The sequence below is a fragment of the Nomascus leucogenys genome, chromosome 9 (assembly GCF_006542625.1).
Source record: "Nomascus leucogenys isolate Asia chromosome 9, Asia_NLE_v1, whole genome shotgun sequence".
Lineage (NCBI taxonomy): Eukaryota > Metazoa > Chordata > Mammalia > Primates > Hylobatidae > Nomascus > Nomascus leucogenys.
Window position 1 is genome coordinate 93393485 of NC_044389.1, and position 15027 is coordinate 93408511.

Sequence of the window (15027 nt, forward strand, 5' to 3'; positions counted from 1 at the left end):
AAAAGCCAAAAATGAGGAAATTGCCACTTAATTGTTTACAAATAAACAGTTTTATTGAGAAATCCAACATAAACACTGGTTGTTTCCACATCTCTTTCTAATTTGGGAGTTTTTTTATTTTCTGAAGGAATATAGCAATACAAAATTAAAAGACACTCAATTTTATAGGCTTTTACCTCATTAAAAAGCTTTAATAAAATCATGTGTATAAATACCTCAACCTTGAGCCACCATAGTTTAGGGGTAGACATAAAAGCACTGACTAGAAAATTTATTCTGAATTTGATTCAATTAATATGTAATTCACGGTAATAAACAGCTCTTATCTTGATCTTTCTCCCATTGAGATCCTTCTTTTTGTTGCTGACTTCAACGGTAGAGTCTTTACTATAGACTAGTAGACAGGTAGACTACACGTAGCTCCTTTAGTTTAGATGTCACTCCAGGAGTCACATACTTGGGTGCTGTTAAAACATGAGATCTGGTATCCACAGTCTATTACTGGACACTTTTTTGAAGGGTGTCAGTGACTAGAGCTATCTACAGTGCTTTGAATTTACTAGACATTATAATGCTGGGAATGTACATAAACATTATGTATTTTGGATAAATTGTTTTCTTTTTCCCCTTTGTAATATAGGCACAAATAGTTTTTTTTGTTTTTATTGTAAACTCCCCGTGAAAAACTGTTATATTTGTACTGTAGGTATGATGATATTCTGATCAATGGACTTCCAGATTGGCGACAGCCTGTGTTCTACTACAGGCGGGTGAGAAAAATGAGCAATGCTGAGCTGGCATTACTCTTGTTCATTATTCTCACAGTGGGTCATTATGCTGTGGTTTGGTCAATCTACCTGGAAAAACAACTGGTAAGTGTTAGTAATAAATCAAATGAACTAGCCTCCTTAATTTCGTATGGAATTTCGGACATTTATTTTTCAACTGATGAAAATTTCTGTTTCTCTCTGTATACTTCTCATTCTAATAGTTTTACACTCAATGTTTGACATATTTCTAAGTCAAGAAGAACTCATGAAATAAGAAAATATTCTTCTTTTAAAAAATGTGGCACTTAAGTTTGTTATAAAACTTTGTGAAAGCCCAAATACCTAGCTGGGAATTAGAAGGTAGAGCCATGTGTTAATTATCACCTTCCAAATAGAAATATTTTTTATGTAAGACTGATTTTAGATTTCTTTGTGTCACAGGCCTTTGTATAATGAATGTTTACTTTTAAAATGTTTTAAGTAAAATTGGAAATGAATATAATATTCTAACTTCAAAGATCAATTGGTTAAAAAAATTATTAGACTTTTCTTGGTTTAATATGCTACTCTATAGTTTATTCTTCTGTTGGTTTTTATTTATATGTTAAAGATAATCAAACATATTTGTCAGTATTCATGAATTAGCATCTGTTTACTCATTCCTTTTGAAGTGACATTATTAAAGTTGGATGAATGAGAAAAAGTGAGTTGAATGCTTTCTCTTCTTAGAAAACTTTGATTGCTATGGAGATGCACATGACTGACAGTCCTGAACTTCATGTGTGTTTAAGGCCTGGATACCATGGCAACAGTTATTGTGAAAGATTGATGATTTTACTTAATCATGTTGGACCCTACATACATTTGCATAAGTGTTCCTCTATAATGTTTACCCTTCACAGAAGAGCCTAGATAACATTTGAAGTGTACATGTTAATGATAACCTGTAACCATAATTCTTTCCACATTAAGGATGAGCTACTAAGTAGAAAAAAGAGAGAAAAGAAAAAAAAGACTGGCAGCAAGAGTGTGGATGTATCAAAACTCGGTGCTTCAGAAAAAAATGAAAGGTGAGAGCATATAAAAATACTTTATAATTTGAAGCTGTTTTAAAATAAATCTTTAATATGATTCAACCTCATATGTATGTCTATTTACATGTGCTCTCATTTCTATCTGTGGTAGTCCTATAAAAGACTAATAATGTGCCATTGTTTATGAGACAAGTTCTAATCTTAAGCAAAATGTCTTCAGGTTTTTTCCCCCATATAAAGTGTGAATATATATTTAAATAATCCCTCAAATCCTTCTGGTTTGAAATTTTTATGCTGAACTTTAGAACAAAATACTATTAAACGGACCTATCACTTAGCTCAGGCGTGACAGTATGTAGAGAGGCAGTGATATGCAGTACACTCAAAAAGATACCACCATTTCTTCTATTGATTCATAGAAAGGAATAAAGGGTTTAAATAGTTCACACAGCAGGGCATGAACTGGGATCAATGTGGGATGGAGATCAGAGACTATTCTGCCTGTCTTCTATTCTGATGACATCAGTGAGTAATGCTTCAGTGAACTGCAAATGACATTAATTTTTATGTAGTGGTTTGTTTATGCTACAGTCTTCATATCTGGTTGTCAGCACTTGGGAGCACTCTGATGATGGTTAGTGTTTTATAGCTGAAGTAATCATAAGGCTTAAGAATTCGTTGTACAAAAGTGATGAAAAGCCCAGGTTAGAAAGAGGGCTTTTGTTTATCTTTGTAACTTGATTAGGAACCTCCTTCCCCAAAATCTTAGCGTAGATTCTCTTACATGCTATATATATTGCATTTGTTGTGACTACTATATTTCGTGATAGAGTAAGTCAGTTATAACTATTTCAGTGAATACTTTCTTCATTTTTTTTGTTGAAGTAGCCATTCAAAAAAGAATTCATGATCTTTACAGAAACATTTTGCCTCCCAACTTTCTCTGTATATTCCTCATATGTTGTATGGTGTTCTTTTTTCTCCCTCCCTTTAGATTGCTGATGAAACCACAGTGGCATGATTTGCTTCCATGCAAACTGGGGATTTGGTTTTGCCTTACACTAAAAGCATTACCTCACCTAATCCAGGTAAAATGTACCTCTTTTATATAACATTAGATCCTTTATTTTTAATCATTCATGAAATAATTTATGCCCATGTTGGCTATCTGAATGCTGATATGCAGTGGATGCTTTATAATGTTGATTGAGTAGGATTTTTATGTTAAACCTAATTTAGATAATTCTAAGATTATTTAGATATGTTTCTGTAATTATCTTTTATAATGGTTTTAGATCACCTTAGAGTCCCAAGATGCTAGAAAAAGAAAAAAATACTATCTTTAGTACAGAGATAAAAGCAATAAAAATTTAATCCACTGTTATCATTAAAAGCATAACCAGTAAAAAGGAACAGCATTCAAGTAGCTTGCCACCCATTATTTTAATAGCATTTAAGTACATAGTGTTAAAAAAAAGAAAAACCAACCTTTACATGAACATCTGTATAATTATACCAAAATATATATTGCTTTCCATTTTATTTGCAAATTTAAGAGGAGTGAGGACATTTTGTCTTATACAGGTAATCAGTTTCTGTTTCTATTTAGTCTTGATTAAATAACAAAATGTGGATGTATATCATATTTATATGTCAGTTTCTTTAATTTTTTTACGTTTAGTATACCAAAGCATATTTTATTAAATTATTGCTTTGTTAATTTTGATTTTTGCATCAGGTTAGAAAATCCCCAACACATAAATATTTGAAAGTAAATAAAACATTTTTTGGTGTACAGATTTTGAGGTTGAGATTGTAATTTTTGGAGGTAAATGTTTTATTTTAGAAAATAAGTGTTTATAATCTAGAGGACCAGATAATATTCTAATTCAGTTCTACCCACTTTGTAGTTATATATTGGAGCTATTTTTCGTGATTGTTTCAGGAAGCTAATGACTGCAACTTCTGCATTTTCCTTTATTTTTCTCATAATGAAAATTTTATATTTAAAGGGGATATTGAACCAAAATACTAGTGTGCTTCTTTTTATCCTTTGAGAAATTACCAGTTATTCCATCAAAATAGTTCATCTCAATAGTTATTGCTTATAGAATCTTATATTTTGTTCACAGTTAATAGAGAAAAATTACAGCATTTTGGTAATTTAAAAGGTTTGTTTTTAAGTTGTTTAGCATGTTATATTGTTTGCTTGAAAAAATACTCTGCAATGTTTGTATGCTGTCTGTAAGACTTAGTGAGGGAAGGAAAGTCTTTATCACACTGGTATGTTTATGAGAAAATGAGACAGAAAAATATTTATAGGGCAGATTTTCTTCTAAGTCTGATTATTTTTTGCCAACTTTAGAATCCATGCAATAGGCAAACCAGAATATAGATGAATTAAAAAGTATATTCATGAGGCAGTATAAATAGAATATTACATAAGATGTCAATATTAAACACTTCTTTGTAATTTTAATTTAATTTGAAATAAAGTTTATTTGGTAAAATGAAACATATTTCTTGTTTAGCATGCAGGGTAATTTGCCAGACTAGAACCAACATATTATTATGGCTTAGATTTATAATTTACTTTAAAATACTTGCCTGTGATAGCTGTTAATTCATGTAACAGATTGATTGTTTTGCCTCATCATAAATTTGTAGAAAATATACAAAAATGAGGAATTTTATAGAAATTCTAAAATAAATAATGTAGAAAATATACCAAAATGAGGAATTTTACAGAAACTTTTTAGTTTCTTTAGAAACTCTGCTTTTTTTAACTGATCAGTTTGAATTTTAAAGTTTTTGCTTACTTGATGGTATCTGCTGGCCTTTCAGTTTTGAGATGCTAGCTAAGCATTAGGGTTCCAAGACCTTTTAAATCTAATTTTAATATTTTATTCTAATTATTTCTTCTTGATAAATGGATTTTAAGAAGAAAATTATGATGATTTTCCTTTTTAAAGCAAATATGTGATATTTTTGTTCTGCTTTGGGGACCTTAGATTAGTGTATCTAGTGGTTACTAACAATGTAATGCAGTAGACTCTTTCCAATATACATTATAATAGTGAAAGTATTTTAGATTGATAAACATTGCTTATGAAATATATTAGCAAAACAATACTGATCAGTTGCTCTCAGGATTAGATTTTTGTCTGCTTTTTGTTTTGTAGTATGCGATGACCTTTGTATTAACTTTGGATCTTCTTAAATAAGATATTTATGAAATTTACGAGTCTTTTTCACCTGAAGTTATCTGGATTGGTAATTGGAACAGTGGTCAAAAAAGAGCCCTGTTAAGGCTCTAAGAATAAAAAATGATAGGTACAACCTTAAACTTTTAAAACGTGTACTTTATGTACAACTTTTGTGATATAGGACCATTGTTTTTTTATTTTTATTTTTATTTTTATTTTTTGAGGTGGAGTCTCGCTCTGTCACCCAGGCTGGAGTGCAGTGGCACAATCTCAGCTCAGTGCAACCTCTGCCTCCCAGGTTCAAGCAATTCTGCCTCAGCCTCCCAAGTAGTTGGGACTACAGGTGCCCACCACCAGTCCCGGGAATTTTTTGTATTTTTAGTAGAGATGGGGTTTCACCGTGTTAGCCAGGATGGTCTCGATCTCCTGATCTCATGATCCGCCCACCTCAGCCTCCCAAAGTGCTGGGATTACAGGCGTGAGCCACCGCACCTGGCCATTGTTTTATTTTTAAATAAGAGTCCACTGATTGAAGTTTCTTGTACTCTTTCTGGCATAAACTATACCAATAATCTTGCTTTCTTTAAAGAAGAGTCAAACTAGAGTCTTGTGAAACTATGTAATTGTATAATCTTTGTAGACATATATAGTTTTCTCTAAGTCTTTCATAATTGGCTTTCTTAAATCTAGTTAACATCATTTTAATTTAATTTAATTTTTATTTTTTAGAGACAGAGTCTTGCCATGTTGCTCAAGCTGGCCTCATACTCCTGGGCTCAAGTGATCCCCCCATGTCAGCCTTCCAAGTAGCTGGGACTATAGGCACACACCTCCAAGCCAGACTTTTTTTTGCGGGGGAGGTGGGGGGTACCCTAGGTGGGACATTAAAACAGCATTTTTAACAACTCTTATTTTGAACTTGCCAAAGCATTCAACTTGGTTTTCATAGAAACAATTCTTATTTCTTACTCATATCTCATCCTTTTTTAGATAGTAATTAATTGAATCATGTAATTAGAGTAACAAGTATAACTACCACAAGGAGGTTTAAGAGTTAACAACAAGCAGCTCTAATAAGTATACAGTAAATTGGTTAAGCACATGTAAGTTAAGAGAGTTTTACTTTTGGTGTAAATTCCTTGAATTTTATGAAAAGTTAATTAAAACTGAGCTGCAAATATTTGATGTCTGTATATAGCTATTGGTTAAGAAGCAGGGTCCAAGCTAAAAGTGGGAGATTCAGAGGCTTCCAGCAAGTGACCTTTACACTGGCAGAATCTGTACCCAAATCTTGTCATAGCAATAGTTCTTCAGTCTAATTTCTTTCCTTCCCATTCATCCTCTAAATACCCATTCCTTTGCTACACTTCACATACATAAGGTCGTTTGGTAGGATTGGGAAAGTGGCATTTCTGGCTCACTTGTGCTCCCAAGTTCACTTTTATTACTTAGCATCTAAGAGCCCTAAGAAAACTCCTGTTGCCTGCTTAGTATACCTAAATTATTTTCTATTTCCTCCCAAACAAAATTACAAATGCAAATAATTATTTCCACAATTGATGTGTAAGGCATCTTTTGATCAGATGTTTAGAAAGACAGTTCAGCCAGTTCAATAGAAAGATATTAAATGTGTATCAGAACAAAGCACTACTAGGGACTACAGAGATAAATATGCCTTCTCTAGGACCTTAATGTCAGGTATCAGTTATAACACATGAATTTAAATAACCATTCTACAATACGGTATATATGCTTCACATTTTAGTATGAACAGTGACTTCTGTAGATATTCAGAGAAGTAAGGTTGTCTCTATTTGGGATGACCAAAGAAAACTAAAAAGAGTATACACTTGATCTGAGTATTGAAAGATGAATAGACACTTAACAGTTAAGTGTCCACTTTGTATACTAGGTGGTATACAAAGATAATTTTGTAGATGCAGTACTTCCCATAAAATCATACTGTGTTAAGGCTAAAAGCATCCTGAGGAAAACATTATACAACAGCCTTTTTTTAAAGAGGGTATCATGTAGCCCATTACTATCTTCTCAGACTGTATTCCAGGTCTGTAGATTCTGAGTATATCTATTTAGGAATTTATATTATAACAGGTAAATCTGATATGACAAGTCTGAAAAGAATATTTAGACAGAATAAAGTTAATTGATAAGACAACAAAGTATTTCTTTGATTACACACACGTCTGTGAAAGATATGTGTACATTGTTAGGAATGGTAGAAATAAAGTACATAAGGACTGTGAAATCAGCAGAAAATAAATGAAGTGGTTCTGTGATTAGGCAAGATAGAGGTAAAAATATCTCTTTGATAGTTCCCCTTGCTGTTTGAAAAGGTCCTTATTACCTCCAGAGCACTGGATTTTGTTCCTTTCCTTTGCTCTGAGAAGGATATTGGGAGAATTATAAGAATTGATAGAAGAACAAAGCCAAAGAGTGAAAAGCTATTATACTTAGTGGATGTTAAATATTTGATAATATTAAATTAATATCAGACATTTCCCAAGTGGATCAGTATTCAAGGACAAGATGCGTGGATATTGCTATATTTAGTCAAATGTATGCCCCATATAATCTACATAGGCAGAAAAAGTAAAAGTCAAGTGAGAAATTACAGGAAAAGAATACGGTGTTTGTAAATTGATGAGTGAATGGAAGGCTGGTGTGTGTGTGTTTAGAGAGATGAGAGAACACTGGAGAGGAGTAAAATGCATGACTACGTACAAGGAAGCGGGGGAGCCTCGGGAAGTGTGTTGAGATAGCTAACAAAGCAAGTAGAGTGATCCCCAGAAGACGTGGGTATGAGTTAGTATAAAACAAGGAACTTGGACAGTATCAACAGAGGGCTTAAATCCTTTGAGGCAAGAATTTAATTGTAACATTTAAAGTATAGCTCCCGTGACACTTTGACATCTTACCAGTCTGTTTCTGCTCTCCTGGTGGGTTTGAAGAAAGTACACATTCTCTTGGAATCTGACAAAAACCAGTCTTCTTTGTTGGTTGTATTCGGCTTGTAACCCCAGGAAACTTTTCTAACCTCCAAAATGCCCGTCTTGGGTATTTTTAAATTGATCATATGTTCTGTAACCTGGAAAATAGCAAGTAGTTGATGACATATAATCAATGCTCTGTGCATATTTTCAATTTAGCTCTTATAACTTAGTTTATTTTCACAACTGTTTCAGAACCTTAGATATTTGGGCCCATAATAATTTAGATGATTCAGACCATCAGTTTCTCTCATAAAATCAGGAAGTGCCACATATCTCAAGTGATTACCAATCTAAATCATAGACACAGTTCTCTGCATTTTCTGAGATCAAACAGGTCGTCAGCAGTCAGAACTTAATTTGCTTGAGAATTTGTTTGATTTTTCTAGGAATTCACCATTCAAGTTTCTCTCTGACTCATATATTACATTTCTCGGTAGCATAATTTATAAAATATAAAACTCATTTGGTTGTGCATTGCCTAAAGTTGTAAATTTTTTACATTTTTAAGTTCCAGTCCCATCTTTTCTCATTACCAAGCAAATCTAACAAGAACACCATTCAAATAAAAATTGTCATAGGAAGTTTCCAGCATGCATATCCCCACCCCCATCAGGATGTATAGGTTGCCTAGGAGCAGTGGCTGAGAAAATAGAGGAATCTTCTCTGTACAGCTCTGGCTTTTACCTATTTAAAAAAAAAAAAAAAAAAAATTGTCGCCTTAGAGTAAAGGGAGTACTATACTTTATAGAACTGTCTATAAATGGAAACATCCTCCCTCCCAAGAAGCTGCTTCTCCCATGGAGACTACAACTGTGGACAAGCCTGGAGGTCACCCTCCCTGACAATTAGGGCCCTTCCTTTCTAGCCCCTTTGCTTCTGCTTGCTAGGACTCTGTCAGAAACCAAACAAACAAAACATTCACAGCTAATTAGCAGGAAAAAAAGCTTCTAAAAGGCTATGAGGTATTTGTTTCAAGCTGAGTCGCCTGCCCTTCTACTTAAACAGATTTTCCAAGGGATGAGGCAGCTTGCTTTTAATACTCGAAACTTTTTAAAACTTTTCAGACACACACACACAGAAACCTGACACAGGAAATACATAAACAAATGAAAAGAGATGGAGAAGTTCATCTGAATTTTTATAAGCTGAAACTACTGCTACAGGACAAAGGGATACAAGCAAACTGGAACGACCTTACAACATAAGACAGAGATTCCTTACTTCCACCCTCTGAAAGTAAATTGTGCATCTTAACGCAAGTACTCAGAGATCCAAAGACAGACTGTAGAGTTTTGTAGGTTATTGCTAGATGTAGAAAAGATAAAAAGCCACAAAATGTTAGGTAGGATGTTAGCAACATATAGTCTCATCAATTCCATATTGTATAGATGAAAATACTTAAGACTCAGATTGGTGAAACAATTTCCCCAAAGTGACACAACTAGTTAATGGTAGAAATGAAACTTAAAGCAGATGAAAATAAATACCAAAATATAAGAAAAAAATACATAAGAAATATAAAAACTAAAAAAGAATAAATTTCGCCCCAGGTAGATAACTAGAACTTTATAGTATAAGCTGTCTAATCTTAAACTCCCTGTCAGAATGTTCAGGCTGATTATAATTACAAGTTTTCCTCAACTTATCAATTGCACCCTGATAAGCCCATCATAAGGAGAAAATACCCTAAGGTGCAAATACATTAAGTATACCTAACCTCCGGAAACTCATAGCTTAGCCTAGCCTACCTTAAACACACTCAGAACACTTACATTTATTCTACAGTTGGGTAAAACAATCTAATACAAAGCCTATTTTATTTTAAAAAGCGCTGAATATCCCATGTAATTTACTGAATACTGTACTGGAAGAAAAAACAAACAGAATGATTGTATAGGCCCTGAAGTGTGGTTTCTACTGAATGCATATCACTATCTCACCTTCATAAAATGGAAAAGTTGTTCTGTTAAACCATCGTTAAGTTGGGGACATCTGTATGACATAAGTTGTAGAAGGATTCTTACATTGAGTTAGGGCTGAATAAATGGCTTCTACAGTCTCTTCTATCTCTTGGAACAAATGGAAAAAATAGTTTTTAGGCTTTGCATCTCCTTGAATATTACCGTCTCAGACCAGAGGAAGACAGTAGCTTCTGGTTTTCTGTTTTATTTTTATTACTTTTTGTGGATTTAGTCTTATTATAGTTCTGTACAGAAATTTTGACTCTTATCAAAATATATAATTTTAAAGTTTTTCTATATTTTTCATTGTAATTTTATTGCATATTATATGTAATTCTGAGATTATAATATAAGTCAATGGGAGAACAAAACAATATAGAGCATTTGATTTTGTGGGCAGATTTTCAGAAATGTACTTATGGTATTTTCCTATATTGAAGGTTATTTCTAAGCCTCAAACGAAAGAGAAGATTTGGGCTATCAAACAATGAAAAAGAAATAGAGCATCCTCTATATTGTTTCTAGGTATCCTTACTCATAGCTCTTCCATGTTCCTTATTCCCATCAGGACAGGTGGTATTTATTTCCCTGCTCCTACCACTGTAAATCAATGCCTGCCTGCCTGCCCGCCTGCCCGCCTGCCCGCCTGCCGCCTGCCGCCTGCCCGCTGCCTTCCTGCCTGCCTTCCTGCCTGCCTGCCTGCCTGCCTGCCTGCCTGCCTGCCTGCCTGCCTTCCTTCCTTCCTTCCTTCCTTCCTTCCTTCCTTCCTTCCTTCCTTCCTTCCTTCCTTCTTTCCTTCCTTCCTTCCTTCCTCTTTCTCTTTTTCTCTCTTTCTTTCTCCCTCTCTCTCTCTTTCTCTCTTCCCCCCTCTTTCTTTCTCTCTCTTCGTCTCTTTCTCTCTCTCCATCTCTTTCTTCCCTTCCCTTCCCTTCCCTTCCCTTCCTTTCCCTTCCCTTCCCTCCCCTTCCCTTCCGTCCCCTTCCCTCCCCTCCCCTCCCCTCCCCTCCCTTCCCTCTTTTTCTATTCTGGGGTACATGTGCCCTCTTTTCTTGTTCTGGGGTACATGTGCAGAATTTACAGGTTTGTTACATAGAGAAACGTGTGCCCTGGTGGTTTGCTTAATACTCATCACCTAGGTATTAAGCCCCATATGCATTATTAGCTATTTATCCTGAAGCTCTCCCTCTTCCCGCCCCACCACAGACCCCCGTGTGTGTTATTCCCCTTCTTGTGTCCATGTATTCTCATTGTTCAGCTCGTACTTATGAGTGAGAACATGCAGTGTTTGGTTTTCTGTTAGTTTAATGCCCTTGTTTCTTAAGCTTTTCTTTGGATTGCTTAATATGTTGACATTTCTATGGAGAGATAAAAAGTAAACCAAAACATTACAAACGGTGCCACCTTAGAGTGTTCTCTTATCACTTAATGAACTATCTCAAGAATGTTAAAGGATGGCCGGGCACAGTGGCTCACACCAGCACTTTGGGAGTCCAAGGCGGGCGGATCACCAGAGATCAAGAGTTCGAGACCAGCCTGGACAACATTGTGAAACTCCGTCTTACTAAAAATATAAATATTAGCCGAGTGTGGTGGCAGGTGCCTGTAGTCCCAGCTATTTGGGAGACTGAGGCAGGAGAATCGCTTGAACCCAGAAGGTGGAGGTTGCAGTGAGCCGAGATCTTGCCACTCCACTCCAGCCTGGATGACAGAGCAAGACTCCATCTGAAAAAGAAAAGAAAAAGGTTTAATGTAAGGATATTCTCCATCTCACAGCTTACTAATCTTGGAAATATTGTATCTTCAGGCTTAACTAAATTATCATCATTATGAAGCCTTCCTTCATCAGGCCAACTGAAAAATTCTCATTGTATGTTCTCCATACTAACTTTATAGCGTTCACTATTTGTATTAATCACAATAGACTGATAGACCTTAGTCTGTTTCTGGCATATGCCTCATGTCTGTCACTGGTTGATAGGAAAGTGGGCATTCTGGTCTACCTAACCATTCAGGAGCTCAGAGCAATGATGTCTTCACCATCTTCTAGCTATATCCATCTGGAACATGTGGCCTCCTTGCTCATTATGTCAAGAGTAGAGAGCTGGAGGATTTGCGTGAGCTTTTCTGTGAGTTGATTTGGAAATGACACATGATATTTCCATCCATAGCCCATCCAGAACTAGTCCTCTGACCCCACCTAATCTTAAAAGGACAAGGGAATATGGGGAAACAGAATGTTGAGCGAGCACCACTTTCTTTGCCAGTAATTCATTCAACAAACTATTTATTGATTGCATTATTTACTTTGTGCCAGGGCAGGGGTAGGGGGTGAAAGACAACAATTCCTGTTCTCATGGAGCTTATATTCTATATTCCATATTTTAGTTAATATTTATAGTTATTTTTACATATTCCTTAAGGGAAACTGTTGTATCTTATATAATCCCCACATATCCTAATAATGTACAACACATATAATAATGGTTCAATAAATAAGCATAAATATCCCTGTTTAATGTGTTCTCGTGCAGGAGCCTATGCTCTATAATTATGTACAAAGAACACTCATACATTCTTTAAGTTAGCCATCGTTTAAATGTAAAACCTGTCCCGTTTGATGTCTATGCAGGCAGGTTTTGAGCTCTTCAAGAAATTTTAAATATTGGCCGGGGGTGGTGGCTCATGCCTGTAATCCCAGCACTTTGGGAGGCCAAAGTGGGCAGATCACCTGCGGTCAGGAGTTCAAGACCAGCCTGGCCAACATGGCAAAAACCCCGTCTCTACTAAAAAATACAAAAATTAGCCAGACATGGTGGCAGGCACCTGTTATCCCAGCTACTCAGGAGGCTGAGGCAGGGATAATTGCTTAAACCCGGGAGGCGGAGGTTGCAGTGAGCTGAGATCATGTCACTGCACTCCAGCCTGGGCGACACAGCGAGACTCTGTCTTGGGGGGAAGAAAAAAGAAAGAAATTTTAAGTACTAATACAGTTGCTTCTAGAATAAAAACTTTTGCTCGTGGTTCCATTGATAACGATTATAAACTCCTTGAGAATAGGAGTTCTTTCTGTTCGAAAAAATGTAAATTCCATAATTTTAATACAGTATTATGGGGCAGGCAGTTCAGAGCCCTAATCAATTGCAGTAAGCATTTAATTATTCATTAAATATTTATTAAGCTTCTGTAAGTGCCAGGCAGTGTACTAGGGCTATAAGGATGGATTAGAAGTTTATATCCCCAGGAAATCTAACTTTCTGTATAGATAAACTGGAGTTTACTCTGGACCCAAATAAGTTTTTGTGCTTGTTTTTCCCATTAAACAATTTTATTATAATTTTATTCACTTGAATTCGCCCCCCCGCCATGAAAAATGGGAGGGAAAAAAGGTTGAAAACAATTTATCTTATTCATCCTCTTTTGAATGCTTGAATTCAAAAGCATACCTTACAGAATAGCCATACTTTAGAACATACCTTAAAGAATAGCCACCTGGTTTCTTCTTGAATACTATCTCCAAAATCAGTCTATTTCATTTTCAGGTAATTTTAATTATTAGGAAATTCTTATATATATACATATTAGATATATTATTTATAATATATAATATACCTTATATATATTTTATATATATTTATATATAATATATTTATATATTATATATTAGTATATATATTATATATATTATATATAATATAATATATAATATATTTATATATTATATATTATATATATTTTATATATATTATATATTATATATAATATATTATATATATTTTATATATATAATATATTATATATTATATATATTTTATATATTTTATATATATTATATATTTTATATATATTATATATTTTATATATATTATATATTTTTATATATTATATATTTTTATATATTATAGATATATTTTTTATATATTTATATTTATTAATTTTTTGAGACAGAGTCTCACTCTGTGGCCCATGCTGGAGTTCAGTGGTGTGATCTTGGCTCACTGCAACCTCCGCCTCCCAAGTTCAAGCAATTCTCTTGCCTCAGCCTCCTGAGTAGCTGGGATTACAGGTGCCTGCCACCACACCTGGCTAATTTTTTGTATTTTTAGTACAGATGGGGCTTCACCATGTTGGCCAGGCTAGTCTTGAACTCCTGCCCTCAAGTGATCCGCCCACCTTGGCTTCCCAAAGTGCTAGGATTGCAGGTGTGAGCCACCACACCTGGCTTCTTCCTTATATTGATCCAAAATCAAAACTTTCATCTCTGGAATCATATGTAGTAGTTTACAACATTCTTTCCTGTAATAAACCTTGAGATATTCTGTGGTAGTTATGAAGTTATCCCCAATCTTCTTATCTCTAATCCCTTATAAAAATAGAGTTTCAAGCTGCCTCCCTATTTAATCACTTTCCTTTTAAAGTCTTTCTATTTGTCAGTGCATCTTAAAGTGTGATACCCCAAACTGTACACAAGGATGGTTGAAACAATGTAGAGTTGTTTAGTAAAGTAGAATTGCTTGAGTTCATAGATGACTAAGGAAGTAATGTTTCCTGGAGTGGGCATATTGTAATTTGATTTCAAAGCATAGGTAAGGATGAAAAAAAAAACGTGAGGAATGTTTAAATAAATGCTTAGAAATGGAGCAAAAGGAAGATAAAAACAGTGAAGGAAACTAGGGAATGTATTGAAAGTCTCAGATTAAGTAGAGTACGTTAGGGTGATTGGGTGGATTGCAGTCCTCAGATAAGTGAGGATTTGGATTAAATGTGTATTTCAAAGAGGAAGTTTTAGTGGGATTATGTTCCATAGCAGGAAGAAGAAACATTAACAGGGAAAATGTTCAAATTTGGCAGGACTACTAGGGAGAGGTTGCTATTATACAGCAAAATGAAGTGAGAAGGATGCAATTAAAAAGGTCACATAAGCAAGAAGATACAGGATTTGGCAGGGGAATTTTAGTGAAGTATGAAGCACAAAACTCATCCTTTGTGTTGGAAAACAAGATCCTTGTCAAATTAGTAGAAGTAATAATAAAATAGCTAACATACAT

At 34.7% G+C, this 15027-nt stretch overlaps 1 protein-coding gene across 2 annotated transcripts in view; it reads left to right on the forward strand.

The window, feature by feature from the left end:
• DNAJC1 (DnaJ heat shock protein family (Hsp40) member C1) overlaps positions 1-15027 on the forward strand; it is a 222012-nt gene that overhangs the window by 88426 nt on the left and 118559 nt on the right. For both annotated transcript variants that reach the window (XM_030819216.1, XM_030819215.1), the window contains exons 4-6: positions 707-872; positions 1743-1840; positions 2799-2892. In XM_030819216.1, the coding sequence (XP_030675076.1) occupies positions 707-872; positions 1743-1840; positions 2799-2892 (358 nt within the window). The remainder of the gene's footprint in view (positions 1-706; positions 873-1742; positions 1841-2798; positions 2893-15027) is intronic.